The following is a 16,091-nucleotide window of genomic DNA, read 5'->3' as shown; positions in this document are numbered from 1 at the left end:
AACTGCAACACTCCAACATTTTAATACAAACTTTAATATAAAATTTTATATGTAAAAAAGTAGCAATCAACATATTTTACTAATTATTTTATCATTTCTATAGAATTAAAGATTCTATTTGTATAATTAGACTCAGTATAATTTATTTTTATTACTTTTATTCTAGATTTTCTTTTACAAACCAAATATTTTGAGAATTCCCTTATTTTCTCAGTTATATTTTTTTATTGACTTATTTATTATTATTTATTTACTTTTTATTTCTTACATTGTTTCTTAATGATTTACATTTTATTATAGATTTTATTTACTTTCCTTGCCAAACATTTTAATCTGAATTTCACCTATAAATGTGCTAGAAAAATAAAGATGATTATTAAATTATAGTATAATTATAATATAGTACACTATTATCATTATTATTATTATTGTTGTTGTTGTTATTTTTATGTAAAGCATTTCCAGTTACTCTGCACAAACTAACTCTCTCTCTCTGTGTGTGCATGAGTGTTTGTGTGTACATGTGTGTGTATGTGTGTGTGTATACGTGTGTGTCTATATATGTGTGTGTGTGTGTGTATCTGTGTGTATATATACATATACATATACATATATATATATATATATATACATATATATATATATGTATATATATATATATATATGTGTGTGTGTGTGTGTGTGTGTGTGTGTGTGTGTGTGTGTCTGAGCAAATAGCACGAGTTTTTGCTTCACTTTTAATCCTTAAGAGGATTGTAAGAAGCTTGATGGAGATTTTGCTCAACATTCACTTCATACTGCATCTTCATGAATGTGTGTGTGTCATACTAAGACACACTTACTGTAAACCCCTGAATAACATCTTATTTAATCCATGTTTTTGACTCACTAATGACTCACTTTACTCAATATTTAACTCCGGAATTTGGCGATTCTTTGGTTCTCCAGCCCTGAAAGCATAATTTCTAGAACATTCCAAAACTATTTGTTGGAACGACATTGGAATTTTCACATTTGCTATTTTTATTTAAACGGCTCCTTCCCCATCAAGTACGACTTGTTTTATTTATTTCATAATCAGTAATGTGTCTGTTTACTGGAAACCAGATTATACTTATAATAATCTACACACAGCAACAAAACAAAGCATGTAGTTATAACACACACACACCTCAAATTATTTCTATTTTCTGTCACAGACACACACACCCGAGGGTTTAAGAGGTTTAACACATGGTTTATTTGAAGAACCACCTTTGTTTAGCACACGATCGAAACATTTATACTAGACTGTCTCAAACACACACACACACACACACACATGCATACACACACACACAGCAGAAAGGTAAAAAAAAAAAAAAAAAACTATGAGGAGATAAAATCCATGTTATGGCTCCATAAAAGGATAAAAACAAACCCAAACATTCAAACCATTCTGACCAAATAAAACCATTTTTAACTCGAGACGTCATCATCTGACTCTCGTTCTCTAAAGTCTGGATTCCAAGTTTTAATTTCTAAGATTAAATTTGCAGATTGCAAATCCTAAAATCTCTCGGCCCAGCAAACACATCCAGGTCAGGATATAAGAGACGCTAGAGTTGTCACGAAATGAGGTTTAGGACGGATGCAATCGCAGTTAAGAGTTTTATCGAATAGAGACATGCAGATAAATCCAAATCATAAAACAGAGACGTAGTCAGAAACAAGCAATGGGTCGGGCAATGGGCAAACAGGCATAAACGGGGCTAGGCATCGAAGTCGCGGTCACTGGAAACGGGGTCAAAACACAAAACATGAAACATGAAACTATGACTGGGAACTGGGAGCAGAAAACACCAGCGTGGTCTAAATGAACCAATCTAACAAACTAAATGAATCTATAGAGGTACGTAACATTAACTATCTACTATCTAACTATAATACTCCGCGAAGTGTACTGTGAGGCGAGGGGTACATATCCTGAACATAATCAGCGTTAAGTGCTGACAGCTGAAAACAATGAATACACACCCTTGAACAACAACTAATGACAAAACAGGGAGGAGACAGAACAGAAACAAAACAAACGCACGTGTCCATAGTAAACAATGTCACAGTTATCAACATTTGAAAAGAGTGCGCTCGCTGAGCACTCGCGCACCTGGCTCGAGCACACGCACGCTCTCCGGCACTCTGAGCATGCTGAAGGCTGCAGCTCTGTCTAAAGGGGAGATCGTTACAAGAATGCGATCGATTTTTGAGAATAAAGTCATAAACGTTTGAGAAAATGTCTTTGTAAAAGTCGTAATATGATAAAATGGTCCATCTAAAACATCTAACATTCGTGTGTTAGATGTTCAGGACCCCGTTACAGCTTTTAGACTCACTATAATCCTTTAAAGTATGAGCCATATGAGTCGGCCTACAGGGAGGAGATCTAAAGCCTAGCTCCACCAACAACCTCACCCTCAACAACCAGAAGACCAAAGAGCTCATTGTGGACTTTTAGATTTCCAGAAGTAGCAGACACTCTCCCATCTACATCAATGAGACTGAAGTAGAGTGTCTCCAGCTTCATGTTCCTGGGTGTCCACATCTCAGAGGATCTGTCCTGGCACCATAACACTTCAATTCCGGTTAGAAAGGTGCAACAGTGTCTTCACTTCCTGAGGAGACTGAAGAAAGTTCCTGTCTCCCCAGACCTTAACAAGCTTCTATCGCTGAACATCGAGAACATCCATCACAGTGTGTGGAGCTCCACAGCAAAGGCTGGTGAAAACACATTGTGTGCTCATTCGCCGTACTAAGTGCACTGGAGTTCCAGATGTTGAGCAGAAAGTACGCTTCGCGTGACGCAGATTTCATCCTCAGCAGAGTACGCGTGTACTGTACATGCGCCACACGATTTCTCTAACCATTTTTAATTCTTTTGCACTATTTAGTTGTTCCACAAGGTGGCAGCAGTAAGCCAGGGCCATTGATTCTCAAGGTAGTTAATGAAAAAATGGAACAAACGGAAGAGACGGAAAGGAGTACAGGTTAGAAAGCACACGCATTTGTATAATTCTAGCCTTAAAGAGTATAAGGATTTGTATACAGGCGCTAATCACGGCGAGAGATTACAGAAGAGTTGTTGTTCTTGTTGTGATTCTTCTTCGTTGTCATCCGTCACACCAGAAGACCTGCTTTACTGCTCTGTACTGACTCCTGTAGGCCAGGAGGGGCAGTGCAAGTTATCGTAATGTGCACGCATCGACCGCCTGCGACTGTGCGTATACGCTAGCGTACGCGTAAATAAAAGAAGTATACCTGAGGCTTTACATTGCAGATGTGATCATCAGTAGCCTTGATCAGTCTGTACAGGACTCGCAGTTTTTTTGTGACTGTTGCTGGATTTTTGCAAAATTTGCAATGGTTTTTTGCAGTTTCGCAGGTTTTTTTTTGCGGAAAACTACTCGAATTGGTGAAATTGCAATCGCATGAAATTGCTCGAAATCGCACGCTCTCTCTGTGATGTTTGCTGGTAAATGAGAACTTTTAGCTGTACTTTTAGTGCCATATAGTTTGGTATCCTGAAATTTAGATGATTCGTGAAAACACTTTATGAAGGAAGAACTTTTTTACAGATTTAAGTTATTTAAAGAATCTCGATTTCTGTAAGGAGCTTTTCTTTTTGTTCTCAAACGTCACATCACGTCTCCACGCTTTATTCTAAACTATATTTAAATCAGCTAATTAGCATGAACATCACACTTACAATCACTGTGTGAACAGCTGTAACACACACACACACACAGCTGTAACACACACCCATGCAACACTTATACGACACCTATGTGACAAACACAACTTCTAACGACTACTTGCTCGTGCGTGTGTGTGTGTGTGTGTGTGTGTGTGTACGTACCTCGGCAGTGCGCCCCCTCATCTGATCCATCAGGACAGTCAGAGACGCCATTACACATCTTGCTCATGTGCACACACACCTCCGTCCCCTCACACTGCTGCTCATTCGGGGGACACAGAGACACTCGCGTGTGAGGACCTGAGAGACAGACAGGAGGAGAGTATTATACACAGACAGGCAAAGAGAGACAGACAAGAGTAAGGGGCTCAGATTATCAGACAGACAGACACATATTTCATATCACTAAAATAATCTCCGCTTTTTAACCATGTGTTTCTGTTTGGTAAACACACACACACACACCTGGGATTAGTATAGGAAAGTTGTGCAGTGAGAGACAGACACTTTTCTCGGTTTATGGGCTCTGAAATAAGATTTTATAAGAAAATTCAAGTTCTGAGGAAACAGAAAACGACTTCTTTTTAAAAAAGAAAAAAAATCAGAAACGTGTTCTTCAGTCATGTGACAATAAATACAAACACACAATAAACACAAACACACAAAACTGTTTCTCTTTCTGTCTGTCTCTCTCTTCCCATCTGTCTATCTCTCTTTGTATCTCTTCCCATCTGTCTCTCTTCCTATCTGTCTCTCTCTCTTTGTATCTCTTCCCATCTGTCTCTCTCTTTCCATCTGTCTATCTCTCTTTATATCTCTTCCCATCGGTCTCTCTCTCTTTGTATCTCTTTCCATCTGTCTATCTCTCTTTGTATCTCTTCCCCTCTGTCTATCTCTCTTTGTATAGCTTCCCATTTGTCTATCTCTCTTTGTATATCTTCCCATCTGTCACTCTTCCTATCTGTCTCTCTCTCTTTGTATCTCTTTCCATCTGTCTATCTCTCTTTGTATCTCTTCCCATCGGTCTCTCTCTATTTGTATCTCTTCCCATCTCTCTCTCTCTTCCCATCTCTCTCTCTTTCTTTGTATCTTTTCCATCAGTCTATCTCTCTTCCTGTCTGCCTGTCTCCTCCCATCTGTCTCTTTCCATCTGTTTGTCTCTCTCCCTGTCTGTCTCCCTTCCATCTGCATCTCTCTTATTCTTTCTTCATCTGCACTCCGTGTTTCCACCGAATCAGACCTCCGATCAGCTGAATGGTGGAACGAGGGATGTTTTAATTCCAGCGAAACCAAATCCAGTGAAAATAAATAAGTGAATGAAACACGTGGTGTTTCTCGGTTTCTCTCCACGGGTCTGAGGCCGGAGTTAAAGTGGCGCAGAGCTGTGAGACATGGTGACTCATTCGTTAGTGCGTTATGAATCCCCAGAGAGCTGTAATGTGCTTTAATGTGGCGTGAGTTGTTAAATAAACAACACACGTGGCTTTTACAGACCTGCAGCGCATGGTGTGAAACACAACACACTCACAACACAGAGAAATACATTCAAGCTGGGGCTTTAATAATAATACAGCGTCTCTGTAAATAACATTTCATCTGTAAACATCTCACACAGATTTAACCCTCAGCTTCGGGTCTTCAGCGCTCGGCTCTCGGGAGGAGGTCCCTCACGCGTATTCTACATATCAAATTCTCCTACATTATAAAAATGAAAAATTTCAGATTCTACATTGCTTTTATTATTTTTCAAATATTTTAACTAATAAATTATAATTCCAAGTTGTAATTTGTAAAAATCTCACATTCTGCTTTACAGAATTACAGATTTAAAAGATGAAGTCCTTAACTGTAGGTCCAGAGAAGTTCTGTTCATGGTAATAGAACAGACATTATAACATGAAAAGGAAAAGGTTTAACACATATGCTATCATTTTGTTTTATATAAGACAATCCTGGGGAAGAGACGGCATCAGGATGCACTATGGGAAGAAGGATGCAGTGTGATGCTCTGTGCAATGTTCTGCTGGGAAACCTTGGGTCCTGCTTTCATGTGGATGTTACTTTGACACATACCACCTACCTAAACATTGTTCCAGACCGAGTACACCCCTTCATGGTAACGGTGTTCCCTAATATCAGTGACCTCTTTCAGCAGGATAATGACCCCTGACACACTGCAAACATTGTTCAGGAACGGTTTGAGGAACATGAGAAAGAATTCCCCAGATCTCAGTCCGATCGAGCGTCTGTGGGACGTTCTGGACAAACAAGTCAGATCCACGGAGGTCCACCTCACAGCTTACAGAACTTAAAGCATCTGCTGCTAAAGTCTCAGTGCCAGATACCACAGCACACCTTCAGAGGTCTTGTGGAGTCCATGCCTCTACACCTCAGAGCTGTTCTGGTGGCACAAGGAGAGGAGGACCTACACAATATCAGGCAGGTGGATTTAATGTTATGGCTGATCGGTGTATAATATGGGTGTTGAAAGAATAAAGCTGTGGGATTATAACGGCTGTTAAATCTAAAGAAAGGGAACGTTGCTAAAAAAGGAAAATGAGCAGAGCGAGGTTAATCTCACTGTAATGCAGGATCACATGCAGAGTTATAAAAAAAATAATAATAATAAAAAAAAACACCACCAAGCTTTGTCTCGGCTCATGGAAACCTGTTTATGAAGGTTTCGGCACAGAAAATCTCCGGAATAAGAAGAGTCACATGACTAACAGAACATGACCCGTGTGCCATTCAGGTCAACAAGCAAGAAAAAACAAAAGGAACAGGAAAACAGAATCTATAAATCAATTTTAAATCAATTCTAAATGCACAGTGTGTATATACAGTTCTGTGCACATGCAAAAGAACGCTGTAGAGCAAAGACGCCTCCAGAAATAATGAAATGAAATGTTTCTACGTTACAGAAGTACGATAAATAGCAGTGAACGGCACTAAAGTAAACAACCTGAAAATTTGGTGTGACGACTCTTTGCTTTTTGAAAACAACATCTGTATTGTCAGGTACAGTGTGTGCAGCTTTATAAGGAAATGAGCTGCACATGTTACTGAGCATCCTGCGGAACCAGACACGGTTCTTCTGGAGACCCTGACTGTCGCACTCGCTTCTTATTCCTGCAGCGAAACCCAACACCTTCATCGTGTTTACTCTTCACTGTGTTTACTCAGGGTTTACTCTTCACTGTGTTTACTCTTCACTGTGTTTACTCAGGGTTTACTCTTCACTGTGTTTACTCAGGGTTTACTCTTCACTGTGTTTACACAGGGTTTACTCTTCACTGTGTTTACTCTTCACTGTGTTTACTCAGGGTTTACTCTTCACTGTGTTTACTCAGGGTTTACTCTTCACTGTGTTTACTCTTCACTGTGTTTACTCAGGGTTTACTCTTCATTGTGTTTTCTCTTCATTGTGTTTACTCAGGGTTTACTCTTCACAGTGTTTACTCAGGGTTTACTCTTCACTGTGTTTTCTCTTCATTGTGTTTACTCAGGGTTTACTCTTCACTGTGTTTACTCAGGGTTTACTCTTCACTGTGTTTACTCAGGGTTTACTCTTCACTGTGTTTACTCTTCACTGTGTTTACTCAGGGTTTACTCTTCACTGTGTTTACTCAGGGTTTACTCTTCACTGTGTTTACTCTTCACTGTGTTTACTCAGGGTTTACTCTTCACTGTGTTTACTCAGGGTTTACTCTTCACTGTGTTTACTCTTCACTGTGTTTACTCAGGGTTTACTCTTCACTGTGTTTACTCTTCACTGTGTTTAACCAGGGTTTACTCTTCACTGTGTTTACTCTTCACTGTGTTTACTCAGGGTTTACTCTTCACTGTGTTTACTCAGGGTTTACTCTTCATTGTGTTTTCTCTTCATTGTGTTTACTCAGGGTTTACTCTTCACTGTGTTTACTCTTCACTGTGTTTACTCAGGGTTTACTCTTCATTGTGTTTTCTCTTCATTGTGTTTACTCAGGGTTTACTCTTCACTGTGTTTACTCAGGGTTTACTCTTCACTGTGTTTTCTCTTCATTGTGTTTACTCAGGGTTTACTCTTCACAGTGTTTACTCAGGGTTTACTCTTCACTGTGTTTACTCTTCATTGTGTTTTCTCTTCATTGTGTTTACTCAGGGTTTACTCTTCACTGTGTTTACTCTTCACTGTGTTTACTCAGGGTTTACTCTTCACTGTGTTTACTCAGGGTTTACTCTTCATTGTGTTTTCTCTTCATTGTGTTTACTCAGGGTTTACTCTTCACTGTGTTTACTCAGGGTTTACTCTTCACTGTGTTTTCTCTTCATTGTGTTTACTCAGGGTTTACTCTTCATTGTGTTTTCTCTTCATTGTGTTTACTCAGGGTTTACTCTTCACTGTGTTTACTCAGGGTTTACTCTTCACTGTGTTTTCTCTTCATTGTGTTTACTCAGGGTTTACTCTTCACAGTGTTTACTCAGGGTTTACTCTTCACTGTGTTTTCTCTTCATTGTGTTTACTCAGGGTTTACTCTTCATTGTGTTTACTCTTCACTGTGTTTTCTCTTCATTGTGTTTACTCAGGGTTTACTCTTCACTGTGTTTACTCAGGGTTTACTCTTCATTGTGTTTACTCTTCACTGTGTTTACTCAGGGTTTACTCTTCATTGTGTTTACTCTTCACTGTGTTTACTCAGGGTTTACTCTTCATTGTGTTTACTCTTCACTGTGTTTACTCAGGGTTTACTCTTCATTGTGTTTACTCTTCACTGTGTTTACTCAGGGTTTAAGTCCCTCCAAGATCTCACCATCACAGAAATCAACGGAAAATCAAGGAAACAGTGATGTTCTTCGGAGCTGCAATTTTTCAAAATTACAGCAGATTTTACGCAGATTTGTCACGTGACATCGTCAAATACGAGTACAGCTTTAAGCTCTCATTTACTAACAAACGCCACTGAAAGAGCGTGCAGAACAATTATGTGCGACTGTGATTTCGCAGAGTTGAGTTGGTTTCCGCACCAAAAAAATGCCGCAGCAAAAATCAACCCTTTTTTTGGCTGCAACGATCACAAAATTCTTTTTGTGTGAAAAATGACTCTTGCACAATGAGCCTTACGAATTCCGAACTCCGATCCCCAGCAGTCACCTCACCTCTGCACCACCTTCACATGACCACCGTCACCTGATTCTCATCCTGGTTAACGAGCACCAGTGCGCGCGCGCGTGTGTGTGTGTGTAGTCACTGTACCTCACTGTTTATCGGCCGGATTGTTTCATGTCACCACTTCATGCCTCGTCTGTGTTATTCTGTTTGTTGTGTTCGTGATTAAACGTTTTCTGCGTCTCCAGATCCTTACAATTAAGTTTCTTTCTTTATTGACATCCATTTTCCTGTAACATTTATTTTATTTATATTTTGATGGGAAAGTAATGTTTTGGAATCTAAAATGTTTTTTTTACTGAATCAATAATTCAAAAGACAGAAAGTATACATCAATAACAAACTGTATATTAAAATAAATAAGTTTTGCTTCATATTTTTGTACAGTCCTGTAGAACAATAACAACAGATTGTGATTTTATAAAAAAAATAATGCAGGCTTTTCTCTCTCTCAGAAAAATCCTTTCATAAATAAGGAGCTCAATAAACCTCGGTTTATTTAACAAAACACGATTATACGTTTAACTCCGTCAAACATGTTTGTTTTTTTATTTTAAAAATCCGCTTATTATTAGTCTTAGATGATGTAAAGCGTCCGCTGTACACGTCCCTGTGAACGAACCGTTACTATAGAAACCATAACGTATTAGAACCAGCGCATTAATATAAACTTGATATAAAACTAATATAATGCGCACCTTCTGACCAATCAGATTCGAACGTTCAACAGCGCCCGAATATCGTTTCTGATCATAAACATGATGACATTTTTATTCAATTTTATACATGTATTGCTTCAGGATTGATTTTCAGGTAAATGTTTCCAAATGTCCATCCCCCCTCTCCCCCTCCCCAAGGTTAAATATATACATCATTGTAGTTGTAATATATAGGAATTATTTTATTAAAATTAACACATATTGTAGCTTCATAAAAGATGGAGATCAAACGAAGTGTGTGCTGTTTTCATGGACTGCTGAAACATTCCTTTTAGTCAAGGTGTAGTACACACTTAAACTCACACACACACACACACACACACACACACACACACACACAATCCTTTTAGTCTCTGAAAACTTGTAATAAAACAAAGCGCTCAAAAGCGGAATTTAAATCTATATTTAAACTTTATGGTTTTATTTTTTCGTCTTTTATTCTCCTCGTGTCTCTCTGACATGCTCTGAGAGTTTGCATTAGCATATCATCTCTTTCATAAGTGCTAATTATTCTCTGCAAATATAGATCAGAATAATAGAGCTGTTATAGTGAATAATAGAGCTGTTATTACCCGAGTTATTGTGCAAGCTTTTCTGACCGAGCAGCGTAGGACATGCCCTTTAACACGTAAGTGGTAGAACACACGAGAACAGCTTCATGATATAGTTTCACTCAATTAACGAGCATCATACATTATTTCGATATTTCCTGAAAATGTACATCTTCGAATATCTCGCCGTGCACCACGCTTTACAGACAAGGCGGTATTTATATTCATATTCATATTTAAATGTATACATTCTAAATAGTTCATTTACATTCATGTAATATTTAGACTTAATAAATTAAGTTTAAGGCAGCCCAAGGTAGTCCAAGGCAGCGTGTCATGTAAACACCGGAACCAGCACTGAACTCCAGTTCCCAGAATGCATCACGGCCTACAAACATGGCCGCCACACAATACACCATCCACACACCCTGGCTCACGTTCTCGCTCACCTGATTAATGAGTTTTTGCACCTGGACACACACACACACACACACACACACACAAAATAATCCCCTCACAAACAAGCTGTTGATGTGAAGTATCGCTCTCTGTCACATTTTATTTTGGCTCTGTCGGTGCACCTGCAGTGTCTCTGCATTAAATATAAACATTCATATTTACATCTTTCTTTCAAATAAATATTACATTTTAAATATCTATATTTATTTAATATTCATTCTTTTTTAAGATTTACTTTTTAAATTAATGTTTCTATGTATAGACAATTCCATGTGAAAAACAAACAAACAAATAAATAAACAAAACACCACTGACTGGGTTTGGTATAAAACTGAGAGACAGAAATCCAGATATTATTCGTGACGTTTTCACTTTATTTCCCCGAAACTGAAAGCAACATTCCTTTCCGCTTTTCTGCGCTGGATTTAAGACACAACATGAATTTTTCTGTAAGACTATAAATATGAAGATTCATCTTCCTGTGTGAGATAACAGATGATTATCGGGTGGTATTTTGACTCGAGGGATCGTTTGAGAGAGCAGATGATGTGGTGATGTAGTCGTGTGGGAAGAGCAACGCGTGTCCTGTTTATCTGGAGAAAATCCTAAAGTGGGTCATGAACAAAGATAAAAACCAGCCATCTTTATCTCTCTCTCTCTTTTCAACTGGAAGGTTGAAATTCCTGATCATTTATTATTATTATTATTATTATTATTATTATTATTATTATTATTATTAAGCTGAATAAATACATATAAACATGACGTTATTGAAAAATTCAGTATATCTTAGCAAGTGACGATATCGTGAGTATTATTTACAAAAATGTATTTTAAATTCATCAATTTTAGACATTTATAAAAAGCATTTTAAATATTAAGAAAATATTCATATTAAAAGCAGAATTTTTTAAATGTATTTTACTAATCTCAAGCTTAAAATTGTCTTGATTCTTTTTGCAGATAAATTAAATTAAATATCAATCAAATTGAAAAGATGTATTATAAAGATTTATTTAAACGCTAATTATTCAGGAAATGCTGGTTGTTTTCATCTTCCAATACAAAAGTTGTGTGATAAGTGGCTTTTAATTATTTTTATTCATTATTTCTGTGATTATTTTCATGTTTCAGTCACAAATATGATTTTGCTGTAAGGGAAAAAAAAATATCATGTTCAGGTTCAGTATTTTGACGCTGAAAAATTGTAAAATCTCAGATTTAGATTTCATTTTTCTTTGAATCTCTGAGTTGATTTATTGTAATAATAATATACAGTATAATATAATAATAATAATAATAATAATAATAATAATAATAATAATAATATCATTGTAAGTGTGACTGGTTGGTCTTTGTGTTTCTCCTCTACAGCGGACTAGCAACACCACCATCAGCGTTTCTCTAAATCCCGAGCACGTCCAGCTTGGCCTTCATCCTAATGTGGAGATTACATAACGCCTGTTTAGTTTAGAACACTCACACACTTCCTGTTGGTGGAATAAAAGGTGTGTGTGTGTGTGTCCTCATTTACCCAGCAGTGTTAAGTAATGCATGACTTCATCTTTTTAGAACATTACATGTGAGAGAAAAAAGAAAAATATAAACAGTGAAAGAGACTGAGGCAGTGAGAGGGGATTCCCTTCTTCAGAAAAGATTCAAATGAGTGATTTAATAAACTTTCCTAAATCACTTTCAAACACAACAGTGACAGAATTCTCCTGATTAATACCTTTGTCTTTCTTCTCATCCTTCCTTCCCTGTCTTCCTGTTCCCTTATTCCTGTCCTTCCTTTTCTTCACTTCCTGTACTTCCTTTTCTTCACTTCCTGTCCTTCACTTCCTGTATGTCTTCCCCTTCCATCCTTCAACCCCTTCCCATTCTTCTTGTACTTAACATCCTTCCTTTTCTTCTTTCCTTTCCATCCTTCCCTCCATTTCCATTCTTCTGTTCCTTCCTTCTTATCCTTCCTTTCCTTTTTCTTTTCGTTTCCAAGGAGTGTCTTTAATAAATATGCAAACTCATATATATATATATATATATATATATATATATATATATATATATATATATATATATATATATATATATATATATATATAATTATCTTCCAGTTTATTCTTATTTGTTTGCTTATTTATTTATTTTTTGGTTTATTTTATTCACATTTCTTACCTGTCAAATTATTCCAACCGAATACCTACATATTCGGTTATATATGGGGCAGTGGGCAGGAGTACCCGAGAAGACCCAGCACCACCAAGCTGTCACTGTTGGGCCCTTCAGCAAGACGCTTAACCCTCATGTCTGACCCTAAGGCTCCTGAGGTATGCGAATAAAAGAATTTCACAGTGCTGTAATGTATACATGACAAATAAAGGCTGCTCTATATCCTCACTACATCGGGTAGAACATAACAGCTACCTAGAGTACTCGATAACAGCTACCTAGTGCACTAGATGTTCAAGCGAACACTGTTTAAGATTCAGACACACAACGTTTATCTAGGCGTCTGCAGTCACGCCTCCCTGGACTGTTCTCCTAAACGAGCGCGATCAGGAAGACAAACATGCCGTCGTTTTCTGCTCCATACAACTTTACATTCTCACCCGGGAAAAGCTGCAGGGTGAGAAGTGTGTGATCCTGCAGCATGATCGCTTCATTCAGCTTACTGAAGCGCGGCACTAAAACACACAGCTTCCTGTTGTGTTCGAGAAAAAAAACAAAACCTCGTCACACATTTTCACCAGCTGCAGCAGCACGCAGTCCGAGTTCAGCAGCGCTCAGCACTAATGGGGTCCGATTTACCGCCGCAAAATTCCATATATACATGTATATCAATAAACAAAGACACCTGAATCAACAAACTCACACAGAGCATTTCCACACACACACACACACACACACACACACAGCAACTAATGTGTTGCCGGAAACCCGCAATTTTTCTTCTTCCTGTTTGAAGTATATTTTAGACATTTGGCCTGGCTGTGACCTTGACCCTGTTTAGATGAATTCTTAAATGTAATCAGTTCATCTGCTGGGTAATTCCATATAAATCCTACAAACATTCAACCACTCGCTCTTGAGATATCGCAGTAACGAGAATCTAACAACATGGACAGACAGACGGAAAAGTCCACCAACTAACTAGCTTTCACCATCAAACAGGGATAGTAAGTAAACACGTACTTCCTCCGGGATGACCGGCGATAGAATCGGGAATCACAGATATATTCCGACTACCGCTATGGCTGTGAAGGTGGCCGATTTGTGTGACAGAAAACGTGATGCTTGCAGCTTGGCAAAAATAAATCATGTTGTATCTCATAATATGCGTTTAATTTTATCTTATACACGTTTACAAGCACTGTTGACCTCGTTAACAGATCAGTCATCTAAAAAACATCAGACTTACAGCTTCTGTAATTATGTTTCTGTAATTATGCTTCTGTTATTTTTTTAATAATGTAATGATGTAACGTGTCCACGACACACATTATGTATGCCTGGCCACGCCCCTTTTTGGGTCTATCCCCCTCCAAAGCCACAGGTGATACTACCGTCACTCAGCGGTACTTTGGGGTCATGACAGGACGATGCCATATTGCACAACTAACCGCCCTCTTCTCCATACATGAGCTCACACCCGCTCTGATTGGCTGGTGTCACTCTGACTGACAGGTGAGAGAGTTACACCCGCCCTCCCGCAGGTAATTTTGCTCTCTTGTTATTCAAACTCGAGGTGAAGGATTTCTTTCCTTCCCTCTCTGTTGTTTTTATGCGGTAACTTTCCAGAGAAGCTCCGTGTTAGTGTTTTTCCGATCCGTGAGAGTGTGTGTGATGTTCCAGTTCTCCAACGAGAAAAACAGAAGGTGAAAAACAGTTCTATTTTGTTCCTTTTTCCTGGCGAATTCTCTCTCCTCCAGGATCCAGATGCTCAGTGATGCTAACAATATGTGCTTTTGAGTCTAATTAACTTATAATTTGAAGCAGATTCACTCACTTACTACAGAAACTCTACAGCAATTCAGGAGGTTTTGTACATAATATTGATTTGAAGTTGATTCTTTCACCAACTATTCATTGATATATTTTTTTTTTCCATTCTCTCACCATATAAGACTGTGTTTGACCTTCCAGGCTGTTTCCAATTTTATTTTCGAGGATGAAAAAAAGCAGCATTTTATAGTCATTCCTTCTGACTGGCTCTTAATGACTTCCAGCATTCAGATGTAACCTTCTGTTCAGTCTTTTCTTTTCCTCAAATCCCCTCCTTCATATGAAATGACTCAGCTTTCACCTTTTTGTCCTTTTTTTTTCCATCCAGAGACGGCCGTTGTTTAGAAAGAAAGAAAAAAAAGTGCAGAGTTGCAGCCACGACGAGGGATGGGATAAACCGTATAAAGCACAAACATTCATTACGTTCTTAAACTGTGGAGCGCAAACATCCGTTAAATCCTAATTCAGCACACTGAAGTTGGCTTTGTGTTTGAGGCAAGGATTTATGTAGGAAATTAAATCTACGCTCATGGCTCTTCTGGCTGGTCCTTTAAATAGCAGCATTATAGGGACGTTACTACATTAATATGTTTTTTTATTATCATGTCCTACAAGACTTTACTGCCAAGGTTAAGTCCAGTTCAGTGAATATTGCAGCTCTATATTCAGGTAAATAATGTCGGGGGGGAAAATGCTTTAAGACTTTAAAGGCATCACAAAAAACAACCAAAACATTTCCAAAAACATTTCCATGGCCCTACTGACCACTTTATGACCAACATTAAGGCCTTAAATCTTGTCCACAAGTTGCAGACACACTTTATCATCACTGAACCAGCCAGACTAAATCATTCCTGTCAGCTGACTGTCTGAATACGGACACTTTCACATGCAGCATCTAGTCCATTAAAACTGAACCCTGTTGCATGGACCTCCAGGTATTCACACAGCAGTGCACTCAGGTATGTACCTGGTCAAAGACCTCTGATCCTCTTCTAAGTGAATTCAAGTGATCTTTACTTGGTCTGAATCCAAATATCTGGGCTGTACCATATGATCAACATCTAGGGCCAAACCACAGGGCCATACTATTGAGTTGTACCTTACAGTGAACTTATAGGGCCAGACCATGTGGCTGAACTATAGGGATGTACCATACAGCCAACATCTATGGCCAAACCATGTGGCTAAACTATCGGGCTGTACCATATAGCCAACATCTATGGCCAAACCATGTGGCTGAACTATGGGGATGTACCATATAGCCAACATCTATGGCCAAACCATGTGGCTGAACTATGGGGATGTACCATATAGCCAACATCTAGGGCCAAACCATGTGGCTGAACTATAGGGATGTACCATATAGCCAACATCAAGGGCCAAACCATGTGGCTAAACTATCGGGCTGTACCATATAGCCAACATCTATGGCCAAACCATGTGGCTGAACTATGGGGATGTACCATATAGCCAACATCTAG

The 16,091-nt window shown here is 38.4% G+C and overlaps 1 protein-coding gene across 1 annotated transcript in view; it reads right to left on the bottom strand.

Moving 5' to 3' along the window:
• lrp1aa (low density lipoprotein receptor-related protein 1Aa) overlaps positions 1–16,091 on the bottom strand; it is a 104,186-nt gene that overhangs the window by 66,943 nt on the left and 21,152 nt on the right. Inside the window, exon 3 of the mRNA XM_053653475.1 lies at positions 3,893–4,030. Within this exon, the coding sequence (XP_053509450.1) occupies positions 3,893–4,030 (138 nt within the window). The remainder of the gene's footprint in view (positions 1–3,892; positions 4,031–16,091) is intronic.

This window comes from Ictalurus furcatus, chromosome 21 (assembly GCF_023375685.1).
Source record: "Ictalurus furcatus strain D&B chromosome 21, Billie_1.0, whole genome shotgun sequence".
Taxonomy (NCBI): Eukaryota; Metazoa; Chordata; class Actinopteri; order Siluriformes; family Ictaluridae; genus Ictalurus; species Ictalurus furcatus.
The sequence above is the reverse complement of the archived record's forward strand: the minus strand, read 5'-3'. Positions and strand labels throughout refer to the sequence as shown.